General features: G+C 47.4%; 1 protein-coding gene and 2 long non-coding RNA genes across 3 annotated transcripts; 1 reads left to right on the top strand and 2 right to left on the bottom strand.

Moving 5' to 3' along the window:
• The first annotated feature begins 2,695 nt into the window (after positions 1 to 2,695).
• LOC137764360 (uncharacterized) lies at positions 2,696 to 10,743 on the top strand. Its single transcript, XR_011073967.1, has 3 exons — positions 2,696 to 3,574; positions 6,535 to 6,659; positions 7,447 to 10,743. It is a non-coding gene; the product is annotated as an uncharacterized lncRNA (long non-coding RNA).
• A 121-nt stretch (positions 10,744 to 10,864) lies between these two features.
• On the bottom strand, positions 10,865 to 14,842 carry LOC137764361 (uncharacterized). Its single transcript, XR_011073968.1, has 3 exons — positions 14,746 to 14,842; positions 12,014 to 12,236; positions 10,865 to 10,967 (listed from the first exon to the last, which is right to left on the bottom strand). It is a non-coding gene; the product is annotated as an uncharacterized lncRNA (long non-coding RNA).
• Positions 14,843 to 23,918: 9,076 nt separating this feature from the next.
• Positions 23,919 to 25,326, bottom strand: BLOC1S4 (biogenesis of lysosomal organelles complex 1 subunit 4). Its single transcript, XM_068542347.1, has one exon. It carries the CDS (start codon positions 25,215 to 25,217, stop codon positions 24,564 to 24,566), a length of 654 nt encoding a protein of 217 aa, XP_068398448.1. The 5' UTR covers positions 25,218 to 25,326; the 3' UTR covers positions 23,919 to 24,563.
• Positions 25,327 to 26,038: the final 712 nt, after the last annotated feature.

Below are 26,038 nucleotides of genomic sequence, written 5' to 3'. Positions count from 1 at the left end.
TCCCAGGAACAATCGCTGTTAACATTTTGATGCATTTCTTGCATTTCTCTCACCCTCTCTCTCCCTTTCCCTCCCTCTCCTCAAAGAATACAAAAATTTAAAAAAAAAGATTGCATTGTATCTCGTATACCCACTAGATATGACAGATAGAGCAGTGAATGAGACAGACAAGGGCCCACCCTCTTGGAGCTCAATCTAGAGGGAGACAGAAAATAAACATATAAATGAACTTTCAGGCTGTCTCCAATTTTTCCTCTGTTGCAAACAATACTGCATTGAGCATTCTTATAGCCAAGGGCCTGAATACACACATGCTGATTGCATAAAGATAACTTTCAAAAGGTGGAATTTAGGAGACAGGATGTTTTCCATTATTAAAAAAAAACAAAACAAAACTGTGATGATCATCTGTATGCATATTTATATTAGTAGTGTATGGATATTACCTGATAAATACCTCTTCTGCCTGTATTAGACAGTTTTCTATTATAGATCTGTAGATTCTCTGGATTAGAACAGATTTTGCAGCTTTCCTGCCTAGGCTAACCCCTCACTCCTCTCCTTATGCAGCTTTACGTACCTCCAGGGACAGAGAGCTCATTCCTTCCTCTGGCAGTTCATTCCATCTTTGCATGGCTCTGTCCTGGGACACGTCCCCTGTGTTGAAATGAAATGGGTCCTCCTGGGCTTCCACCACTGACCCTGGTTTTCTTGAGACCGTGCAGAGCAAATCCAGGCCTCATTCTTGCACCAACCCTGCTGAGCCCAAGGCTAGCTCCACACAGCTCCCACCCCCTGCTGAACAGCAGTACCTCTCTGGGGATTCCACCCAGGGGTTGTCTCACCTCCCCCAGGGAGCCTTCCCTGACCAGCCCTCCCTTGAGAGCCCCATTCCCAGTCCCCGCTCCTCCGGGGAAGCACCGGCCTCTTTTCCTGCCTGTCTCCTTCTCTCGCGGCTTTAGCTCCATCTCTGCATCCCCCGCCTCTCCACTGCCCTGGAAGGGCTTAGAGGTGAAGCGGGGAAGATCAGATGATTAAAGACAGACGTATCAGGCAAGGATTCCTGCCTGGGCGCCCTGATCTCATTAACGCAGTAATTGATCCATTGAATCCAGGCCTCACTGACTCATAGGTTGATTTCTCAATAGGGTGGTTGGTTTATTCATTCGTTCATCTAGTAAATCTTGACTGTGGCCTTTTTTTTTAATTTTAGTGAAGTATAGTTGATGTACAATGTGTTAATTTCTGCTATACAACAAAGTGATTCAGTTATACAGATATATATATTCTTTTCCAGTATGGTTTATCCCAGGATATTAAATATAGTTCCCTGGGCTCTACAGTAGGACCTTGTTGTTGACCCATTCTCTATACAATAGTTGCATCTGCTCATCCAAACTCCCATTCCATCCCTTCCCCACCCCCTCCCCCTCAGCAACCACAGGACTCTTCTCTATGTCTGGGAGTCTGTTTCTGTTTCGTAGATAGGTTCATCTGTGTCATATTTTAGATTCGACTGTGGCCTTCTTGAGCCAGGCACCGTGCTGCGCTTTGGGGACGGGCATGAACAAGACAGCTCTTTGATCTGTGAAGCTCACCCTCTCGAGGGACAAGACAGATACTAAATAAATGGGGAAAATCCAACAGGGCCGCGAGACAGACAGCGGTCAATAGCGGCAGATCCCAACCCAAGGAGGAACGGCTTAAGCTCAGGCTTGCAGGCGACCGAGGGGCAGCCCCGCGAAGATCAGAGGAACAGCCCATGCAAAGGCCCAGCGTCCGAGTGGGCTCGGCATGTGCCAGGCTCAGAGGGAAGCCTGCCCTTGAGCGAGCTGACTGTCGGCCCTGCCTGAGGAACACGTGTTTTGCCCTTAACAAATCACCCCCTAATTCCAAGGGGCTGCCAACGGGGAGGTGCCCCGTCTCCAGCCACACGCAGCGCGCGTGTCTTCCTGGAAACCGGTAAAGGCAGCGCCCCCAGCTCGCAGAACCTCCTCCCAGAGAGGCCGCAGGGGCGGGGGCTGAGCCGAGGGAAGAACAGGGCCGCATTGTGAGTGTCCCAAAGGCCGCTGTGGCCAAACAGAAGGCCTGAGTGTGTCCAGGGCGGGCAGGCGGGAGCTCAGAATTGCTCAGGGAGCCCTCAGTCTCCAGGCCAAGTGTGCGGCCAGGAAGAAACAGGTCTTTATTACAGGGAGGCCCGGCACAGCCTGAAACGGAGGACACGCCGGGCTGTCCATCTGCAACCTTCCCGAGGCTTCACAGGGGTGGGGACTGGACACAGAGCCACAGGCGAGTATAGACACAGCGAGTCTGCATTTATGATCCACGGGGTGTTCACACACACACACACACACACACACACACACACACGCCTGGCTCCCTTCCCTCTGTTGCAGCAAAAAGAGAAGTGAAGTCTTCCCTTCCCTGAGAACAAGGAAGATAAAGGGAACAATAAACAGGCTAGAGAAGGAACATAACCTGGCCTGAAAGAGTTAATCATGTTGCAATGTAAATAGAGGTGAGACTTTTCTTTCTTCTTCTCCGGAGAGCAAGGAAAGCAAAGGGAACAGCGAACAGGCTAGAGAAGAAACATAACGTGGCCTGAAAGAGTTAATCACTCCTTGGTTTACTTTAACATGTTGCTAATTTGTAGTAACTAGATTTGTACTTTACAAAGCTAACCTCACTCCCTGACACTATGTGATTTACATTCGGTACCCATCACCCCTAACTCTGTGTGAGTTACATCCCCTGCCTCTCACCCCCTAACCTTATTATGTCCCTGCACTTACATTCTACATGCCCCTGGTAAGAAATCACCCCCTATAGTTTTTGCATTTCAGAAACAAGGTCACCGGCCAATAAACCAGAGGCAAACGGACACACTTACCAGACTGCCGGACCCCAATTACTGGGGCGGCCTGACGCCACCTATGACTGTTTTGAAATAATGCAAAGGAAAGGAAGAATGCAAGACCTTCACTACTTTGCCCCTTATCCTATACCCCGGACTTCGAGCCCCACATATTAAATCTTCCCTGATTCCCAAGGAGGGAGGGCACAGCTCTGGAGGCGCTAGCCTGCTGTGTCTTCCCTTCTGCCTGGCAGAAGAATAAAGCCATCTCTCTCTCTTCCTCCCAAATCCCTGTCTCTATTTCTGTTCGGCCTCGGTGCACAGGGAAGCTGATACTTCCGCAACAAAATGGGGCCTCGTCCGGGGTCTGCTGGCGGGCAGGCAGCCCCGCAGGGCCCCTCGGCTTGATCGGAAGCTCGGGGATATCTCTCTGCACGCCAGGCTCCTTCGGGAGAGCGGAGGGTTGGAGGATTTCTCTGAGGCCAGATCGCCAGGGACTCCCTGCCGCAGGGCTGTGCCCCATCACACCCGGCCTGTCGACTCGGCGGCGGAGGACGGGGGAGAGGCTGACCTAGCAGCGGCCCAGGCTCCTTTTGCCTCGAGGACACCTTCTCTTCTCTTGGCCGCGCCGGCCTGGACTTCCGCTCCGAGAAAACACTGAATATTGGAGGATCAGAAAGAGGGCGAACGGAAGTCTCGACACACCCGTCAGCACCTACGGTGAGTCCCCCGGACTGCGCTCCGTGACCTTGGACGGTCCCCTTAAGGGGAACTTCGGTACCAATTTGAGGATTTCTCTGCAAAGGGAAATCCTGATGTGGAATGCTCCCTGAAAAGGGAGATTGTGATGTAAGACGCCGCTTTGGGGCAACGGTCCAGGTCGAGTGGGACTCGGAAATCACGTTTGGGCGGGTCTCCGCCATATGTTTCTCTTTTTCTTTTTTGAGCGTCCCTTTGCTGTTTCCTTTTATGGTTTATGTTTTATGTGTGACTTCCAGCTGACGAGGTGAAGGTTTATGTTTTGATTTGAGCGTGCTAATATCAAACGTCTGTTACCAACTGCTCGAGCCAAAATGGGAAGCGCTTCCTCTAAGGTTCCACCCACCTGGGAACACTTAGGGAAAATTTTAAATGACTGGTCGACCTATAGCTAGGGTCCAATGACAAAGAAAAATGGCCTGAAAATGGGTCTCCTACAATTAGATCTTTATTGCCACAGGATGGGAAAAATGGACTGAGGTTCCCTTATGTTCAGGACTTTATGCCCCTTTTATTATAATCCTGCTGTAGGTAGCTCCATAATCAAAAGCCTGAGGGATCAGGAAAAAAGAAAAGAAAAGAAAAGAAACAAAAGTCTCCTGATATTCTAAATGATCCTCTTCTAACTTCTCCCATCTCTCAGGGGAGTGGGAAGGTTCCCCAAGTCCTGCAAGTTCCCTTACTTCGCATATTCTTCTGATCAAACTAAGACCGCACCTCCCCAGAGGGACAATCCCTGCTGGGACAACATTTTATCAGCCAGTCTGCTCCTGTTATCAGAGCCAATTTGAGCATTATCTGGTTTAAATTTTAGCTGTGAAACCATGACCACAGAAAGAGAAAGATGATTTTTGACAGTATGGCCACAATATTCTTTAGGCTCTGGAGAAAACTGGTTAAAATAAAGCTTTTCTTAAAAGTGCAAAACCAGTTCTTTTTGCATGTGCAATTAGAAAAAGCTAGCTTGTTAAAATACTTTTCTTCAAAATTCTGACCCTGAGAGAACAAAAATACGCCTAGGACAAAGCTTGAAGTTAACTCTTATCGTTTCCTTGAGCTACAAACACAGCCCACTTTGCCTGAGACTTCAGCCTTGGGTTAATTAGTAGAACTTCAAGCCAAGAAAAAAAAAAAAAAAAAGAGGCAAAGAGACATTTTAAATCTCAAGTGGAAATTATGAGATCTCTGTCTGTCTGGATATCTGTGTATGTCTCAGTGTATGTTTCTGTCTTTGGATAATATTGCTGAGGTTAATCTGTAAATGAACTCTATTTAATTGGCTTAAAAGAAAAGTAAGCACTTACAAATCAAACAATTCTAAATACAAGAAAAATTAAATAAATTTCAGGTTCATGTGACCTGGGAAATATTCAGTATTAAATTAATACCTGGTATTAATGTTTGTTTGTTAATCTAATTAATATAGACATGTCTTTAGAGCCATCAACATTAAGTATAATACTTTTATTGTGCCTAGGTTTACTATAAACTAAATAAGATCTTATTATATCTGTTACAAATTTGTCAGCAATGAAAATAACTCGATGTGAAGAAACTTTTAAGAAAAAAAATTGCAAATGAGATAAGAGCTTTGGGTGAACTTTTTAGGAATACTTATGTTGTAGGAATATTTACTTAAGAATGATCTCTCCAGATATTTGACAACTTGAAAATTTAGAGTTGTGCTAAATTAAGTTAAAGGATGCAAGTTATTAAATAACTAGGCCATTTCCAAATAAAATAAGATACTGAAACATTAATTACTGAACATCGGCTTCCTTGTACAGAGAAACAAAAGGTTTAGAACTATTAAAAAATGTGTTTGGTGCCACACTGAGATATTTTCTATAAGAAAGCACATTCTTTAAATGTTATTATTCGGATGTACGTTTACCAATCTACAGAGTGCTGATATGAAGGACAGTTCATGGTTGCTTAAGGAAAGTAGGATGTGTGTTTTTAGTAAAGAAGGTATGAGGAATGGAATTGCATTTTATTAAGGGAAAAGGAAGTAGGTCTGATTTACAGGTGGCTGTTTCTGAATGGGAAAATAAAGTGATGGATATAGAAAGTGATAAAAAAGGTTTGTGGAAAGTGGACCCTGAGAAAAGAGTTTTATGCATGGTACAAGTTTTCTTAAGGTGTTGAACTACCTTGGATGACAGATTTTAAGCTTCTTTACCTTTTAAGTGATCAGTTCGATATTTACCTTTAAATCTTTTATTGGCACTTTGGCTAAGTGAAAAACAATTGTTTCACAGCAATGTATGATCTTATCTGACTGAGTGTTCTAAACCCTTTTGTTTTTTTGATAAAACTTCCCAAGTCAAATTGTAATGAAGTTTCTTTGACCTCTAGTTAACTTTGGGGGTGCTTCAAAGGGCCTCTGAGACATCCCAAAGAGAGATGTTACACTAATTAGGTTCATTTGGTATGTTAAAATTACATGGGAAGTGTTGTCAAATGTGTAATAAATCTTCTTAGGTTATATTGTATGGTAATTGTTACTAATATAGATATTCTAGAAATTATATGGAGTTTCAAAAAAATTCTGATATGTCCTGGTAAAATGTTATCAGTCATAATTCTAGTTATTATCTTAAGCGTCATATGTCACAACAGTAACCAAGTTACCTTGTAAATTACATTGTAATCAGATTTTTAAACTTGCCATACGTCTTTTGTCATTATAGACACTTACTATTTCACTCTGAAGCTTTTGCAAAGATGCTTCCTCTTCAAGAAGATTTATAAAAAGGACTTTTGGATAAATACAAGTTTCTGACTTTCAGTCCATAATGCTAAACTGGATATAAAGAAGCTCTTCTCCTCAAGCTACTTATGGTTTACAATAATTTGGTAATTTACACCTACGGGTAAAATTAAAACATTTATCTTTTCTCTCTATCTGCTCCCTCCAGAGATTGGAAACTCTTAGGTCCCCAGCACCTTTATCAGATAAATTAGGAAGGCTACCTCACTAACAGGTACAGAAATCTCAAGGTATTTTCGGGACCTTGAAAAGGAAGGAATTCACCTAGATCTGGTAAGTGAAATCTGTGAAAAACCTTTGATGTGACTTTCCTGAGAGGTCTTTTAAAAGTTCAGTCTGAGACTCCTTATAAAAGTTTCAGGAAGAAAAAAGCCTAGATGATAAATTACAGTTATATAAATCATCAGGCCAAGTTTATTGAGACCAGACTGAAATTTGGTTCTCTCTCTCTGTTAAGAGAACAAAGTTTTCTTGGGATGCTGCTTTAATAACAGACTATGTAAATTTCTTTGCCTTTAAGTGATTTACATTTGTTTTTAAAATCTTTTGTTACTTAGGTAAAGTAAATAAGTATTATTTCACAATGATCTATGAAGATCATGGCACACGTAGATAAAGTTCATTCTGCTTCTACAAAAATTAACCTCTCATTGTCAGACTTTTGCCATCCTGATTGTCCTTAAAACATGAAAACAGTTTACTCCTAAATCAGGGAATTTAAAATGGGTAAACAATAGCTGTAAATCAAACAGTCAGGGCTATGGAAAATCCAAGACGGCTGCTTGGCTTTTTCCGGCTCCCTGATAAACCTTATTTTTTATTTGATGGGATAAAGCCTTCCCTGGTTGCGGGGTTAATGCCCTCACAATGAAGAAAAAAAATTCTGTTTTACTGAATATTAAATTCTAGTTTTGTTAATTAAGGTCTGTGTTTACCAAGACTCACTTCCCAGATAGTTCCTTGCAGTTATGTTATATTGCTAAAAAGTTTAATTGAATTATTAAAGGACACTCTAAGTTTGTTTCTAAAGCTTATCTCAGTAATTTTTCTTTGGATGAAGATCAGATACCCCACGACCTACAACCAGGGGATTATACATACTGGAAAAGACATAATTTAAAGGACTATCTCCAAACTGGATGGAAGGACCCTTATCAGGTACTCTGAACTAGCTCATACACAGTAAAACTAAAGGGAATTAACTCTTGGATTAATTTCCACTCACAAAGCGCCCCTGCACTGGACTGGCCTATAGAGAGGATGGCTGACCTCAAAATCACCTTAAAACAACGCTCAAACAGAGGAGAAACTACACTCACACCAGGATGAGAAAAAGACAACATCAGAAGTACACAGCTTACCCAAGATCCTGGACCTGACTCATATGCTCATTTACAATGTTTTCTTGACCTCTTGGACCTTTGCATATGAATCAAATGTTTTTCTATCATAGGCACAATGCTATGCTAGTTTTAAAAATCAATCCAGTTGTTGGGTTTGTGGCCAATTACCTATGTCTAGTACTTCTGGGTTACCTGAGTGGATTTCTCCACTCCAAGGCTCTAATTGGCTGACTCTTAGGAAATTTATCTTAAAAGGAAAATTATAGTCATGTTCAGGCCACTGTTGATATGACTAGATGAGATCCCCTCACCTGACCAATTAATAATACCTGCTCTGACCCTGACCATAAATATGAATTTTCCTCTATTACTCAAAGTTCAATCAGAGCAACAAGCAAAATTTCAGCCAAGGAATAAAACCTCCCACAATTATGGGATAGATTTATGTAACTAACACCAGGCTATGGTAATTTAAGGTTCAAGGCTCCTCTAAAGTCTGGGAACAATTAAATCATACTAAGGATAATCAGTCTAGTAACACTAAAAAACTGGGCCGAGTACCTTATGGGCAATGCCAATATATAATTTCCCTGAAGAATAGGGATTGGTACAGAACAGACTAAGTCAGACGACCTGGGATATACTGGGCTGCCCCTAATGGAAGTTCTTGGCTGAATTCTTACTTATGACTTTATTAATACTGCCAGCTATGTTATTTGTATTTTGCCTATTTCAAAAAAATTATTGTTTCTTATGTTACCAAGTGTGTGACCGAGCCTCTGATAAAATGATGATATATAGTTCCATATGAGATCAATGATTGCAATAGTCTCACTCTAGATATAAGAAGAAGCAACAAGAGGGAATACTGTCCTGGACCATAAGATACTAGGAAGACAGGTGGTCCAGAGACTTTTGGATACTAGTAAAGGCCTAGTCCAGTAATAGCCCATGGAATGGCCTATCAGCAAAATCTTCACCAGACCTGGGAAGGAGCATTCCTAACACCATGGGACAAAATGGTCAGGAAATGCTCCAAACCATGGTTGAAATTACAACCATAAAGGGACCCTGCTGACTGAAAACTGACACTTGCCATCTACTTCTACAAGGATTAAATCATGAGCTGTTGTAGCTGGTGACCTTCAACACCCTCTACAAGGACTTCAGGGCGGAGAGCTGAAATGAGGGACTCTGTGCTCTGGGAAAAACTGACAGGACAGGCTTTCAGATAGTTAACTAATTTCAGGAGAAGATCTTACGAGCCCCAATTCTTGCATCTTCTCATACCCAGAGAAACGCTGACATCATGAACGGTGACACTATGGTGTGATTTTAGGCAAGTCCTTTTATTGCTAAGAACTTGAGTTTTCTGAGCTGTTTTAGATATGGGATGCCACCGGCCAATTTCAAAACAATGTCTGCTGGCAGCTGGTAACTGCAACCTTACTTCTTAAAGGTCTCCTCTTGTAGCTATTACACTTTGAGACGATAAAATTGCTTTAGACCATATGTTAACAAAAAGAGAAAACACATATGTAGTGACCAATAGCTCCTGTTATTTATATATTAATACCACATCAAAGGTTAAAACCTACTTTGATGAAACTAGATAACCGGCTACCTGGCTACAAGTCTCCCCAAAGCACCAGGCCTAGACTGGGTTTCAGGCTTATTCTCCTAAAAAGAAATGAGATCTATTTTGTCTATTAACGTTTAGGTTGTCACGCCTCCAAATACTTCTAACAGGGTCTGTTACACCTACATCAATCAAACTGGGCTAATAGAAGAGGACATAAAATTATATATATCACCAAATGGCTCCATTCCTTTAGACAGGGTAACACAAGCACTGACTCTATCTAGATCAGGATCAAAATTACTACCAAATGTTACATGGCTCTTCATCCTGCTTGGGCCCCCAGCTACAATAATTCTTTTATTAATCTTTGGCCTCTGTTTTATAAACTACTTGCTAAGTTCTGTCTCTTCCAGATTACAATAGGTTCACATCAAGATAATGATGATGCAAAGATTCCAGCCATTTCTCAGAACAGATTCTGCCAAAACAACAACAGAAGTCACCCTGGGGCCCTTAATAAGACAGGGCGAGAGCTCTGTGACCCCAACTAGGTAGGGTCTACGAACCCCTTGCCAGCCTGAGGAAGCTGCAGAAGACAGACCGTCGTCCCTCATCCTCCCAGTAAAGATTTCTTGGGGTTCACGTCTCTCAGGGGGGATTTGAAATAGGAGATAGATGGGCCCCTGGGCCGGACAGCTGGTGTTTGTCAAGTGAAGCAAAACTGAAGTTTTGTCCTCAGCCAGACGAGAACGACGCCCGTTTCCCTTCCTCCATTGATATGGAGGGAATGAACTAGCAGTGGGGAATTTGTTGCAGCAAAAATAGAAATGAAGTTTTCCCTCCCCTGAGAACAAGGGAAATAAAGGGAACAGCGAACAGGCTAGAGAAGAAACATAACCTGGCCTGAAAGAGTTAATCACGCCTTGGTTTACTTTAACCATCACTAATTTGTAGTAACTAGATTTGTACTTTACAAAGCTAACCCCACTCCCTGACACTATGTAATTCACATTCGGTACCCATCACCCCTAACTCTGTGTGAGTTACATCCCCTGCCTCTCACCCCCTAACCTTATTATGTCCCTGCACTTACATTCTATATGCCCGTGGTAAGAAATCACCCCCTATAGTTTTTGCATTTCAGAAACAAGGTCACCGGCCAATAAACCAGAGGCAAACGGACACAATTACCAGACTGCCGGACCCCAATTACCGGGGAGGCCTGACGCCAGCTATGACTGTTTTGAAATAATGCAAAGGAAAGGAAGAATGCAAGACCTTCACTACTTTGATCCTTATCATAGACCCCGGACAGCGAGCCTCACATATAAAATCTTCCCTGATTCCCAAGGAGGGAGGGCACAGCTCTGGAGGCGGTAGCCTGCTGTGTCTTCCCTTCTGCCTGGCAGAAAAATAAAGCCATCTCTCTCTTCCTCCCAAATCCCTGTCTCTATTTCTGTTCGGCCTCGGTGCACAGGGAAGCCGATACTTCGGCAACACGCCCTCCTCCCTCCCCTCGCTCAGAGAGAATTTCTAAAATCCTTACTTGAAAGGTGCTGGCTGGTGAATAATGCCGACCACGTGAGGGCCTCTGTGCCCCGGGGCTCAGGTGCTCTTCAACAATCCCATGAAGCAGGTGCCTTCAGAAACGCCACTCTGCAGACGAGGAAACTGAGGGTCAGAGAGGGTCTGGGACTTGGCCGGGTTCACAGCTGGTAAATGATGGACAGGGATGGAACCCAGGCCTGTCTGAGCCCAGTACCCATGTATTTCACCACCATGGGGTGCGTGTGTGCACGCACGTGTGTGTGTGTGTCTGGTTGTTCCAGGGGGCATTCAGAAATCCGACTTGGTCAGGACGACACGCAGGGTGGGCTTACTCCCTGCAACTGTCGGGGAAAAGTACCCTCTAAGTGCCCCCTGTCAGTGACCAGAACAGAGCGCCTGCTTCAGTCTGGGGCATTTCCTTCATGGGGTCAAGGGTCTGGGGAGCTGGGTCAGCCCCTGGAAGGCTGGTGGGCAGGAAACGGAACAGAGCCCTGGGGAGCGGGGGGAGGAGGAGGGAGAGGGGGGAGGGGAGAGAGGGGGAGGGGAGGGGGAGCCTGCTGAACCTCCCCACCCTAAGGCAGACCCACCCACCAGGGGAGGGGGATCCAGTGTTTATGGGGCTGTAACCCCCTCACAGTTCACTGGCCTCTGACCGGGACCCTCCCCCCACTCACTCCCCATCCCCCTTCCTCAGAGAGTCTCTCAATCAAGTCCACCCCAGTCCGCCCCGCCCTTCGCCTTGTTTAGAGCTTCCTGGGGACAAATTCCAAGGCCGCTGGGCCCGCCCCTTCTCTCCCTCACCTCCCGCCTCCCCCGACTTCGGACTTGGCACTTTCAGGACTCTCTCCGTGCCTGTGCTCCTGCGGACGCTCTGCCGGCATCCTGGCCCCGACTGCTCCACCGGGAGGGGGAGGGGGAGGGGAGGGGGGGAGGGGGAGGGGAGGGGGGGAGGGGGAGGGACCCGCCCCTCCGCCCGGCCCCCAGGCCTTTGCGCTTCCCCTGCCCAGTGCTGGTCACAGTGGGGATGGGTGACTCTGCTGTCCCACTCCTGGGCTGCTCCCCTCCCAAGGGTAGGATGGGGGTACCATTACTCTGGCTGTGGAACAAATTACCCCAAGACTTCGTGGCCTGAAACCACCACTTCTTAAACTCACAGATTCCGTGGGCTGGGAGCTTGGGCTTGTCTGGGGCCTCAGCTGGAGTCACCTGGAGGTTTGTTCAGGTCGCGCGGTCGATGCTGGCTGTCCAGTGGGCCCTCCACGTGGGCTAGCGGGGGGGGGGGAGCACCCACTTCAAGATGTAGGCGGTCTGGGACTTCCCTGGTGGTCCAGTGGTTAGGACTCTGCACTTCCACTAAAGGGGGTGCGGGTTCCATCCCTGGTGGGGGAACGAAGATCCCACATGCCATCAGCCAAAAAAAAAAAAAAGGTGGAGGGGCGCTCCAAGGGGTGGGGGGCATGGACCCCCCCCGACTGCTTGGTGGGAGCTGTGTAGGGAGGGTCGTTTAGGAAGATACAGGGCCAGCCCCCAGCAGGTTCTCAGGACGTTTCTGCTGCTCTGTTGAGCCCACATAGCCCCGCTGCAGCTTCCAGAAGAGGAAACTGAGGCCCAGGGTACTCGCTCAAGGCCCTCAGGTGTGGGACGCCAGTTCCACTGCAGGACACTGCCCCCTAGTGGCCAGAGGCGGCACGTCCAGGAGCCGAGGCCTGAGAGCCTGCGTGGACGGGGGCGGGGGCGGGGGCTGGCCCTGCCCCTCCTGGACCAGCGGGCAAACTCTTGAACCTCGGCAGGTTCCGCAGAGTGGGGTCAGCGCACATTTATGTCATCAGTCTCGGTCATCCTGGTGACCCTCCCATCAGTGACATCCTTAGAGATCTCCACTAGAGGCAGTGTGGTACAGACTGGGCCTGCTGAGTGGCCGTGGGGTGACCAGATGGTCACAGGGTTAAAGTCCACTCTGACTTATTTGGGGAAGCCATCAGTGACTCCCGCGGTCCCCAGGATAAAGGCCACAGTCTTTGAAGTGGCTTGGGAGGCCCCACCCGGGAGGCCCCACCCACCCCCATCCTCCCCCTCAACCTCAAATTGTCAAGACCCCAGAGGTTCCCACCACTTGAAGTCCACCAGCAGAACAAGAGGCCCAGGTTCTGCAGGCCTGTGGGAGCCAGACCAACCGCCCAGCTGCAGGTTCCTTGCTCCCATCTCGTGCTTAGCCTATTTTTTTTTCTTTTAAAAATGTAAAATGCAGTTTGCCAAACTGAATTATCGTTAAGTTGATTGCACAATGATGACCCCACTGTATTATATGCTCTCTCTGTCTCTGGCTCTGTGTGTTTGCACTTGCTGTTCCCTCTGCCAGGACTGCCCTTCCCCTCAAATCTCTCTCTGGCAAACTTCTACTCATCTGGCAAGGTTCAGCTCAGTCATCACCTCCTCCAGGGAGCCTTCCCTGACTTCCCACCCTAACCCCGGACCTCATATAGAAGGCCAAGTTTTTTCTTGTGACAACCTAGATGACTCTTTAGCTGTCTCTCTCCTCACTGTCCCTTGAGGTCAGGGACTGGGTCTTATTCACATCTGTGTCCTCCATGCCCAGGCCAGCACCCAGGACGTGTTATGAACTCAAAACAGTGTTTGTTGAGTGAATGAATAAAGAATTGCCTGTAGAAATGAGACCATCCAGGGGCGTGGTTAAGAGCTCAGATGCTGGAACCAGCCCGCCTGGGTCCAACTTCCATTTTTGCCACTAATAGGCTGTGTGACCTTAGATGCTTTCCTTGGCTTCTCTGGGCCTCAATCATCTCAAAGGCTAGGAGAGTCTGAAAGGAGTGGGCCAGCTCTTATCCATGCATTTTCATCCAGCAGTGAGTATTTTTTTTATCCCAGCTGATTCTAAGACTGGGAGGAAACATTAAAAAGTATAAAATACAATGGGAACACTGACATAGAGAAAGCGCCCTGGAGCCTTGACGTAGCTGGGTGTGGCCGAGAGCAGGTCCCCTCCCTGCTCCCTTCTGGGAAACGTAAGTCCTGCCCTTCTGAAGTGCTAACTACGGGCCAGAAAATCGATTAGCTCATTGAATCCTCAAGTGATCCTTCATGAGTTTGATCATTGACATTTTATAGATGGGGAAACTGTTTCCCAGGGGAAGACAGCTGCGAAGTGGCGGAGCTGGGATTTGAACCCACGCAGTCTGGCCCTTGAACCAGTCACTCAGCCGCTTCACTGTACCACCCACCCGTTGTGTGCCATTCCCTGCCTTCTCAAGATTCAGCCTCCCGCCCCCGTGGCTGGGTCTCCCAAAGCCCTCACATTCCTCTGTACTTCAGTATGCAGTGGACTGTGTGTCAACACACATGCACACGCACATACACGCACACGCGCGTGTATCTCCACCTGAAAGAGTGTGGCTTTCTGTCCTCTCTCTGTGCAAGGGTCCTAGGTGAGCTCCACTGTCACTGTCCCAGGTTTATCCAGCGAAAGTCAGGACAAATGGCCAGGAAGTGGAATCCCCACACGCAGGGGAGAGACACCTGACACCAGGGCCTTCGTCCCCGCCTTCACTCGAAACCTCACTGAGGCACTGGTGCCACCCCTTGTTCCCTGTGCCTTAGCTGCTCTGCTCCCAATCACGGTCGGGCTGTCTCCCTCTCCTGGTTCAGGTCTCAGCATGGATGATACCACCTGCCAGAGGCCCTCTCCATCCTGGACCACCCCGGGAGTGGGGGGACGGGGGCGTGGGGTGGCGTGGTGGTCCACGGGCGTGGCTGGAGTGGTTTCCAGTATGCAGGGCACCTCCGCTCACAGCCACATTAGAAGCAAATGACATCTTCTCTGTGCTTCTGCTCCCCATCTGAAAAGTGGGGATCACCTCTGGGTCCTCACCCGGTAGAGTCTATGCTGGCTGTGGCATGTGGAGAGAGGCAGAAGGGAATTGCTGCCCAGGGTCCCTGGGAGTTGAGGCCACAGAGCCCAGGGTCCTGGTGCCCGGAGCAGAGCATCCAGCCAGCACAGAGCTTGGAACCTGGGGGAGAGGAAAGGGGTCAAGGCCTCTTCCTTAGAAGGGAAGACAGACGTCGTGAGACCAAAAGGAATGAACTCTGGACACAGCCTGGGTGGAGCTCAGGGGCTTGTGCTGGGTGGACAAAGCCACTGTTAAAAGAGCACATGCTGTGATCCCATTTACATAACACTCTCAAAATTAACAACAACTATGTGTGTGTGTGTGTGTGTGTGTGTGTATGTGTGTGTGTATATAAGTGTGTGTGTATATGTGTGTGTGTGTGTGTGTATGTGTGTGTGTGTATGGTACCGTGGAGAGCAGATCAGTGGTTGCCAGGGGTTGGGATAGAGAGGGGGATGGCCATAGGGGATAGCATAAGGGAATTTTTTGGAATGATGGAGCAGTTCTGTGTCCTGATTGGGGTGGTGGTTACACAAATCTATGTGCAATAAAATTCATAGAACTATATACAAAGAGAAAAGTAAGTGCATGGAAAAACAGGAGAATTCCAAATAAGGTCTGTGGTTTAGTTAGTAGTATCATGCCAGTGTCAATTTCCAGGTCTTGGCCATGGCATTATGGTTTTGTAAGATGCTGTCACTGGGGGAGCTGGGTGAAGGGCACATGAGAACTCTCTGAATTATTTTCGCAACTTCTCTGCAAGTCTAAAACTACTTCAGAGTAAAAACGCTAGGACTACTTCATCCAACAACAGCAGAATATACACTCTTCTCAAGTTCACATGGAACATTCACCAAGATAGACCATAAAATACACCTTAAATTTAAAAGAATACAGATTGGGAATTCCCTGGCGGTCCAGTGGTTAGGACTCTATGCTTCCACTGCAGGGGGAATGGGTTCGATCCCTGGTCGGGGAATTAAGATCCTGCAAGCTGTGCGGTGCGGCCAGAAAAATAAATAAATAAAAATTTAAAAATTTAAAAAATAAAAATAAAAGAATACAGATCTCAATGGAATTAAACTAGAAATCAATAACGGAAAGATAGTAGGAAAAGCCCAAGATACTTGGAGATTAAACAACACTCTTCTAAATAACACATGAGTCAAAGAAGAAATCTCAAGAGAAATATTAAAAGATTTTGAACTAAATGAGAGTGAAAATGCAACTTACCAGAATTTGTGGGATGCAATGAAAGCAGTTCTCAGAGGGAAATTTATAGAATTGAATGTATCTATTAGAAGACACATCTAAAATCAATCATTTCAGCTTTCAGAAAAAGAAGAGCAAATTCATTCCAGAGTAAGCACAGATGGCCAACAGGGACCCGAAAAGATGCTCAGCATCACTAAGCACCAGGGAAATGCAAATCAAAACCACAGGGAGATATCACCTCACTCCGGTCAGAACGGCCGTAATTCCGTAACTCCACCCAGCTGAGAAATGAACCAGGGGTGCCCGAGGCTCGCACACAGTAGCCTGATAAATCACTCCTCCTCCTGGCTGGTGGGGGAGAAGGTGAACAGGAAGACAGGAGAACGGAGCGCCTGCTACGGTTGTTGTTAGTGGGGTGGCACTTCCCCATCATCACCATCACCGTCTTCCCTGAGAAACCTTTGCCTCCTCACCACCTCACGCCATCAGGATGGCCATTGTCAGAACACGTGTCGGGGAGGATGTGCAGGAACTGGGACCCTCATGCACTGATGGTGGGGTTGTCAACAGAGCAGCTGGGTGGGAAACAGTATGGTGGTTCCTCAAAAAAATTGAAAATAGAGCTAGTGGGAAGCAGCCGCATAGCACAGGGAGATCAGCTCGGTGCTTTGTGACCACCTAGAGGGGTGGGATAGGGAGGGTGGGAGGGAGGGAGATGCAAGAGGGAAGAGATATGGGAACATATGTATATGTATAACTGATTCACTTTGTTATAAAGCAGAAACTAACACACCATTGTAAAACAATTATACTTCAATAAAGATGTTTAAAAAAAAAAAAATTGAAAATAGAACCACCATGTGATCCAGCAGTTCTACTTCCAGGTACATACCCCCAAGATTGAACACAGGATCTCAAAGAGATATTTATACCCCCATGTTCATAGCAGTGTTGTTCATGATGGCCAAAAGGTGGAAGCCGCCCAAGTGCCCATCAACAGATGGATGGATATCGGGAATTCCCTGGCGGCCCAGTGGTTAGGACTTGGTGCTTTTGTAACAGGGAAGAGCCAATCCTGACTCCATGTTGGATCCGCTTCTTTACTTTAACCTTTGCTTCCCGTTGCTTTTGTTCACTAAAAGGATACTGCCTATACATAATGGCCTGCTTCGGGGAGCCCTGCCCCTCCGCCTGAATGTTAAACCAAAGTGCCTTTGGTCAGGGAAGCATCCTGACTCTGTCCACCTGTGAATGGCTGCAAGAAAGATGAAATTAACACACCGCTCCCCGAAGCTGGCCATTCCAGGAGATATTTGCGAGACTTATGGTCTTTTTACTTTACTTCCCCACCTCCTCTCCCTCTCTGTTCTCTAAAAGAAACTGGCATCCAAACCCTGAGAAGATGGTGTTTTGGAGGCATTAGTCTGCCATCTTCTCCGTCTGCCGGCTTTCCAAATAAAGTCATATCCCTTGCCTCAGCACCTCGTCTCCCGATTTATTGGCCTGTCGTGCGGAGAGCAGAGCGAGCTTGGACTCGGTAACACTTTCACTGCCGTGAGCCCGGGTTCGATCCCTGGTTGGGGAACTAAGATCCCGCAAGTCACACGGCATGGCCAAAAACAAAAACAAAAAAACAGATGGATGGATAAGCAAAGTGTGGTCTATCCACACAATGCAATATGATTTAGCCTTAAAAAGGAAGGAAATCCTGTCACACACTACAACAGGAATGAAACTTGAAGACATTATGCTCAGTGAAATAAGCCAGTCACAAAAAGACAAATACTTACGTGATTGTGCTCATATGAGGTCCTTCCTTAGAGCAGTCAAATCCACAGAGACAGAAACTGTAATGGTGGCCCCCAGGAGCTGGGGGAGGGGAGGGAGTGCAGAGGTGTTTCATGGGGACAGAGTTTCTGTTTTGCAAAATGAAGAGTTGTGGAGATGCAGGGTGGTGATGGCTGCACAGCAGTGTGAATGTACTTAATGCCGCTGAACTGGACACTGAAAAGTGGTTACGATGGTAGATTTATATTATGTGTATTTTACCACGATTTTTTTTTTTTGGAAAAAAGAATAAAAACAATGATTGAACTAAAAAATCAGTTAACAAAAATAAAAGGACACTTACATTCACAACTTAGATGCCTTCCTGAACAATCTTATAAAGCAGTAGTGCTGGCACTTGAAACTCAGGTGTCCCAAACTACTGAGAATTGTGACACCACTAACACCCCCCCCCCAAACCTCCCACCCTGCTGGTTCTTGTCTCAATTAATAGTGTCACAGGGAACAATGTGCTGTTAAGAAAGTCTGTGGGTAAGCATTTTCACAATCTAGAAAGTGACAGATATTTGGGGGTGAGGGGAAAGGAAGGTGACGTGTGTGTGTGTGTGCGCATGTGGGGGGGGGGTGTCTTTTTTTTTTCCAAGAAAAGCCTGAAATCGCTTTTCTGGTTTTGCCAGGGCAAGGAGCTGAGTTAACATCGCAGGAGCCTGAAGGATGGGGCCCTCGCCATTTCCGCCCTCCTGGTTCTCTGCGTCCTGCTTATCCTCCTGTCTGTCCCCTTTCATTCATCCAGCAGACACGTTTGGAGTGCCTACCCTGCCCTCAGCATGGCGGCAGGTGCCACTGATCCAGGGCTGCACAAAACGGACAAAGACCACTCTCCCTGCGCTAGCAGGGGAGACAGAAAAAACAAGCAAACAGATAAATAAGTGTGCTCATTCCGGTAGAGAGAAGAGCTGCGAGGAGAGCAAGTAGGGTGCGGGGCATTGCCCTCAGCTACCACGTCCACCCTCCCACGCCCCGGGCAACAAGAGCAGCCAGCTGTGCCTTGGAGTACAGCTGTGGTCCTCACACTGTGAGCCCCTTGGGCGGACAGGGCCTGGTGACTCTGACTGCCCAGGGCTGGTGTGTTTATTTCCTGAAGGCTGGGCTGGACCAGCTGCTTTCAGGCAGCTGTTCCTGTTCCCACAGCTCCCTCTGCTGGAAAGGAGCTGCTCCTGCAGCCGAGGGCAATCCCGTAGTTACAGGGGTGACAGTTCCCGGTTATTCCCTTCCTCTGGCCCCAGGGTCTCATGTGACCACAGACTGACCCCTGCCCTTTGAGGATGAAAATCGTAACGAAAAATCTCTCATTCTAAAAGGAATGCATTTCCTTCTCTATTACTGGGACTAAGGATTTAGGTCACTGTGTAAAATATTTTTTTAACAAATAGTTTTTAAGTTTTTGACTTTTTCTAAGTCTCTTTAGAAAGATAGTTCTACAAGTTCTATGTCAATATCCCTGAGGCACGGTTAAGAACGCAGCCTTCTTGGAGCCCACGGGATTGCTTGTACGGATTTAAAAGGTTCAGTCCATGAAATTTGGATTGGATTAGGTTGGTGTCTGACCTTCTCTCCCACTGGCCTGTCAAGCTCTTGGGAGAAGAGCCACGTCTTATTTCCCTTGGGGTCCTCAGCCCTCCTGTGGTGATTGATTTCCCAGCAAACATGTGATTGAGTTACTGTATCCGCTTGCCTCCTATTCCTTTTGGGGTGCCTGGTTTTCGTCTAGCTGTTCATTCTCTCCGCCAGTCTGAGTCATTCATTCAACAGGTATCTGAGTGTGCCGGGCACGGTGAGAATACAGCCGAGGAGAAGTGGGACTGCCAGAGCCCATGCAGCCTGGAGGTGGGCCGACAGTCATCTAATAAAGACCCAGACGCAGTGGTGGTGAGTGCTATGAGGGGAACACGCTGGGCATCTCCCAGGATCCAGGTGAAGCTGGAGAGACGTGAATGAGCAAGAGGAGAGAGGCCCAGGACCAGTGAGGGCGTAGGGGCCAGATCCTGCAGGCCTGGCAGGCCATAGGACAGATTTTGGATTTTATTCAAACATAACAAGAGAAACTGATGGGAGTTTCAGGCAAAACCCAATCTATCTGATTTCTGGAAAGACCACTTGCGCCGCTGTGTGCTATATGAAAAGTGGCTTGGAGAGGGGATGGGGGAAGCAGGAAACCACTTGAGGGCTGAGTGGCTCAGGTGAGACGGGGTGGCGGTGGGGACAGACACAGAGGATGCCCTGGGGATGTTTTCGGGGGGTGCTGGGAGGCACACTGATGAACTGGTTGTGCGCTCTTACTATTCACAGCACATCACTCCTAGTCAAAGTCCTTAGAAGATACTGCCATGAGTTCATGAGGCAAAGCTCCTGGTAAAGAAAGTAGGGGTGATGAGGCAGACAGGACAGATGTCAGACCCAGGTCATTTTCCTGTCTCCAGAATGGAGGTTGGGGGAGCCAGGCATACCCCACTCTAGCTGGCACTGCCCCCTTCAGACCTCCTGGTTCCCTCCTCTCCCACCCCTGACCAGCTGGAGAGTTAAGAGGGCCCTTCTGGATCTCAGAAAACTGTCCTTCCACCTCTTCTTAAGTCAGTAACAAGTTGAGAAGTTGCAGCTGCGCTGCACTTGCTTGTGACTTGTGTCACAGCCAAGGACGGCTGGTGACGTGGACCCCATCTGCCACCCTGAGCCCACCTTTCTCCTTAGTCACTCTCAGCACCTGGAAGAAATCCTTACGAAATAACGCTTCACCTCTTCCTATGCTGTCCCTTCTGACAGCTGTTTAGCTAAGCTAGTTTAAAACTTTAAGTTCCAGATCATTATTAGTTTTTTCCTCTCAGCATGTCCCTCGTATGTCCCGAGCTGACTCCAGGACCCCTATTCTCACGTTCATGATGGACACACCTCCTCACATATGGTCCGAGGCTCATATTCCTGAAAGTTCTGGCTTGGAGGATAAAAAGCCACAAGGTGCTTACCACCTTATTTCACGTGTGAATTTTATTTATTTATTTGGTTGTTCCGGGTCTTAGTTGCTGCACGTGGGCTCCTTAGTTGTGGCATGCGAACTGTTAGTTGCGGCATGCATGTGGGATCTAGTTCCCTGCCTAGGGATCGAACCCGGGCCCCCTGCATTGGGAGCGTGGAGTCTTCGCCACTGCGCCACCAGGGAAGTCCCACACGTGTGAATTTTATGTGTGAATAAATAGCACCCAATTTTATGTGTGCTTCCAGGGCGACTCCTGTATGCCTGAGGCTGCCTTTGGACAGACGAGGGGATGTCCTAGGTACCCCTGAAAGCTCTAAGTGGCTACTGTGCTCTTGGGTGTAGGAACGAAGAACAAGCTAACTGCACAGGGAACTCTACTCAATACTCTGTAATGACCTATATGGGAAAAGAATCTAAAAAACACAGTGGTTGTATGTGTACGTATAGCTGATTCACTGTGCTGTACAGCAGAAACTAACACAACATTGTACATCAACTAGACTCCAATAAAAGTTTTTTTTTAAAAAAAGCTAATCGACTCTAGGGTGACTGGTGGTGTGCTCCTCTCAACCTTTATTCGACCCCATGCTCATCCCTGCTTATTCTTCTAGCAAGTGGGGGAACTCTAGACCCCAGCAGCAGAGACAGTCTGCAGGAGTCACCAGAATGACAACACACCCCGCTCTCCCCCAGCCTCAGCACTGGCGGCCTCCCTCCCAACTTGCTACTGACTTAGGAAGAGGTGGAAGGACAGTTTTCCGAGATCCAGAAGGGCCCTCTTAACTCTCCAGCTGGTTAGGGGTGGGAGGAGGGAACCTGGAGGAGGTCTGAAGGGGGCAGTGCCAAACAGAGCGGGGTGTGCCTGGCTCCCCCAACCTCCGTTCTGGAGACAGAAGAATGACCCGGGTCTAACATCTGCCTTGTACCATGCAAACCAGCTCCCAGTCCCCATTCCCCACGAGGCCCTGCACTAACCTCTATGTAGAAACCTCAGAATCAACACCAGATGACTAAGAGAATTTCAGAACCCAAGGTCCCTTAGAGATAAGGTGCACAGATAATGATGTAAATTATCTTCCAGGGCTTCCCTGGTGGCGCAGTGGTTAGGAATCCGCCTGCCAATGCAGGGGACACAGGTTCGAGCCCTGGTCTGGAAAGATCCCACATGCCTTGGAGCAACTAAGCCCGTGTGCCACAACTACTGAGCTTGCACTCTAGAGTCCGTGCTCTAGAGCCCGTGCGCCTAGAGCCCGTGCTCCGCAGCAAGAGAAGCCACCGCAATGAGAAGCCCGCACTCCGTGACAGAGTGGCCCCACTTGCCACAGCGAGAGAGGGCCCGCGTGCAGCAACAAAGACCCAACGCAGCCAAAAATAAATACATAAGTAAATTTATTTAAAAAAAAATTATCTTCCAAACCAGGACTTTTAGGGAATTCCCTGATGGTCCAGTGGTTAGGATATTGTGCTTTCACTGCGGACGGCCCGAGTTCCATCCCTGGTCGGGGAACTAAGATCCCACAAACTGCATGGTGTGGCAATAAATAAATAGCCTATTATTAGCTTTAAAAACTGTTAAACTGAATTTCATTCTTTTATTGGTTATTATACTTCTAATTTTATCAACCCAATTTACTTTTTTTGTAGATAATGAATGCAAATATCTAATATTATATATTCCTAATTAACTTTTACTTTATAGCACACTTGTTAACTTATGCTTTCTGGAATTTGGGGTTCCTATTATGCAGATATTAAATCTCACCTTTAACAATTATTCTAACTTTTCGTAATCTGTCTTAATTACTACTTTTTTTTTTTTTTTGGGCTGTGTTGGGTCTTCATTGCTGGACTCGGGTTTTCTCTGGTTGCAGCGAGCGGGGACTACTCTTCATTGTGGTGCACGGGCTTCTCATTGCAGTGGCTTCTCTTGTTGCGGAGCACGGGCTCTAGGCGCGTGGGCTTCAGTAGTTGCAGCATGCGGGCTCAGTAGTTGTGGCGCACGGCTTAGTTGCTCCGCGGCATGTGGGATCTTCGCGGACCAGGGATCGAACCTGTGTCCCCTGCATTGGCAGGCGGATTCTTATCCACTGTGCCATCAGGGAAGTCCCCTAGCTACTTTTTAATATTAACCACAAATTAAAAAACCATTTTAGTAATACACATGTTATGTAAGGAAACTATTTTCATATTCAGTGAATATGCAATAGGCATATACTAATTACTTACAGCAGGTACCCAGCAGTCGCCAAATACTTAATGTAGGTTACCTGTTCTTTCCACTTCTAAATTCAGGAGTTCTTTAATTTGTAATCACTGAACTACCTGAATAAAAAATGTAAATGTGTGGGACTTCCCTGGTGGTGCAGTGGTTAAGAATCTGCCTGCCAATGCAGGGGACACGGGTTCGAGCCCTGGTCCGGGAAGATCCCACATGCCGCGGAGCACCTAAGCCCATGCGCCACAACTACTGAGCCTGCGCTCTAGAGCCCGTGAGCCACAGCTACTGAGCTCACGCACCTAGAGCCCGCGCTCTGCAAAAAGAGAAGCCACCACAATGAGAAGCCCACGCACCACAATGAAGAGTAGCCTCCGCTCGCCGCAACTAAAGAAAGCTTGCACGACGCAACGAAGACCCAAATCAGCCAAAAATAAATAAAATAAATTAAAAAAAAAATTATATATATATATAAATGTGTGACACAGAAGGTCCATGAAAGCTAAGGTCGGAGATTACACAGATTTTTCACAATACACAGCTGAGAATATACCTACTTTACAAACCTCAAAGATCTATGATAAATGACACAAAAGCAACTTAAGCTCCATGCTTGAGTTCTACTACCTAGGAGGACCACCTTATAAAACAGATTAAAGTCAAGATCAAAGCCTGTTGTACCTGCAAGGGATCTTTAAGATTCCACGTCATCAGGGTGAAAGAACAAAATCCTAATACCAGTCATATTACCACACAAATAATTTAACTATTCACTTTGAGGAGAAATATTTAATGCTGTGGACTTTCTTTATCCCACTCCTAAAATCAGATACTCAACGTGTCTATTTTCAAACAAGCAAAAAGGAAAATACGTAAAGTCCTTTTCAGATGGAAACCCTTTCCAATAAAATTTAAATTTTTTATTAATATTTAATTATAAACCAAACGTTGGGAATCATATATAGACACGTTCCCTATGGACAAACTAAGACTGTGAGGTCATACTTTCAAAAAAACTTCAGAATGAGTTGCAATAAGTCAATACGTTTTCTCAGAAATTGTATAATTTCCTTCGGTTTGCAATCCATTATATGGAAAGCCTAATATAATTTAAAATAATTTACCATCTATCCTAAAAGTAAGCTATTGAAAACTGAATCACCATCAGGATCGAATTAACAAGGCTTTAAAGGCTCAGTTTTCCTAAGGGTATACAAATATACAAATCTTTAAAAGGTAATACTGTTAGTTGAGCTGTAAAATCCATAAAAATAACAGTTCTGCCACAGTGCCCAGCTAAGTTCATTCATTTTGCTTCCCGGATCTCCCCCACCAAGCAGCTTTGAAGTTTCAAGTTTGAACTAGAAGACGTAGAAAATCAGACATCCTTCGTGAAATGATGAAGATAGTGAGAAATCAAGTGTGCAAAAAATAAACTTTACAATTCCATACTCCAACATCCTGTATGTCTAGTAACAGGATTTTCAACTGATTTGATTACTACTCGAGATAATTTCAGACCCGTCTTCTCGCAGCGCTGTCCCGCGGAGTCAGACCTGAGGTCTTTCGCTGCAACAGGGAAAGTGGTCTTCGGTCCGAAACACGACGGGGGGTTCGTAGCTGGTCCCCTGGGACCTGCTGGAGGGCGCCTTGTTGAAGAAGGCGGGCACGTTAATTGTGCGCAGGAGTTTCCTGAACGTACTGGGGAACGTCCCCAGCTCGGCCTCCGCCCTGGAGACCTGCTCCTCCAGCCTGGCTACACTGGCGCCGATCATCCCGACGAAGGCCTCCAGCCGGTCGATCTTGCTGTACACTCGCCGCATCTCGGTGGCCTTGGCGTAAATGCAAGGCACGCCCTCGCTGACCACGTGGGAGGAGTCGCCGCGCAGCATGTCCAGCATGCCCACAAACTCGTCCACTCTGGTGAGCAGGTCCTCCAGGCTCGCGTCCAGCTCCTCGACCTCGGGCCGCGCCCCCGAGCCAGGCAGCAGGCAGGCGGCGTAGCCCGCGGCGGCGCGGCGCAGCAGCGGCAGGTCCCGGCTGGGCGCGCCCGACTCCGGGCCCTCATCCTCCCACGGCACCGACGCGCTGCTGTGGCTCTGGGACACGTTCCCGCTGTCCCCGCTCCAGGCCGCCACCTGGGGCTCAGCCTCCTCGGCCGGCTCCTCGCGCGGCTGCCCACGGCTCTCCGCGAAACCGTCCATGGCCCGCGACTAACGCGGAACGCCAGCCCCGCTTCCGGCCTCCGCGCGCGCATGCGCACGCAGAGCACGCAGCACTACTTCCGGCCTCTAGGCGAGCACGTACACGCACGCACACCCACCCTTGCTACTGGCCTCTGGCCCGCGCATGGGCACGCGCACCCGTCTCTGCTTCCAGACTCGGAACGCTCATGCACGCGCGTGGCGCAGTCCGCGCGCAGGTGCTCACGCTCAGAACGTGTCGGAAAAAAACATGAACGTGTTGGGAAAAAAAAAAGAAGAACGTGTTGGGACTTGCTTGTTGGCGTAGTGGTTAAGAATCCGCCTACCAATGCAGGGCACACGGGTTTGAGCCCTGATCAGGGAAGATCCCACATGATGCGGAGCAACTAAGCCCATGCGCCACAACTACTGAGCCTGCGCTCTAGAGCCCGCGAGCCACAACTGCTGATCCCACATACCACAACTACTGAAGCCCGCGTGCCTACAGCCTGTGCTCTGCAACGAGAAGGCACCGCAATGAGAAGCCTGTGCACCGCAACAAAGAGTAGCCCCTGCTCGCTGCAACTAGAGAAAGCCCGCGCGCAGCAACGAAGACCCAATACAGCCAAAAATAAGTAAATAAATAAGAACGTGTAACAGGAATACAATAAAGTTTGTGTATCTTAAGTGTACACATTGATTATTTTTTACACATTCATACAACCACATAACCTCCAACCAGGTCAAGATACAGAACATGTCCAGGAACCATGACGGTCTCCCCGCTGCTGTCCCTAGTTTCTTCTTGCTGTTTATAGTTAAATGAAAGAGAAGTGAGATAA

The sequence above is a fragment of the Eschrichtius robustus genome, chromosome 4, assembly GCF_028021215.1.
Source record: "Eschrichtius robustus isolate mEscRob2 chromosome 4, mEscRob2.pri, whole genome shotgun sequence".
NCBI lineage: Eukaryota > Metazoa > Chordata > Mammalia > Artiodactyla > Eschrichtiidae > Eschrichtius > Eschrichtius robustus.
This window is presented reverse-complemented; position numbering and strand designations above follow the sequence as displayed.

Coding starts and splice junctions, on each gene's coding strand:
- BLOC1S4 (XM_068542347.1), bottom strand. CDS start 25,217: ATGGACGGTTTCGCGGAGAGCCGTGGGCAGCCGCGCGAGGAGCCGGCC.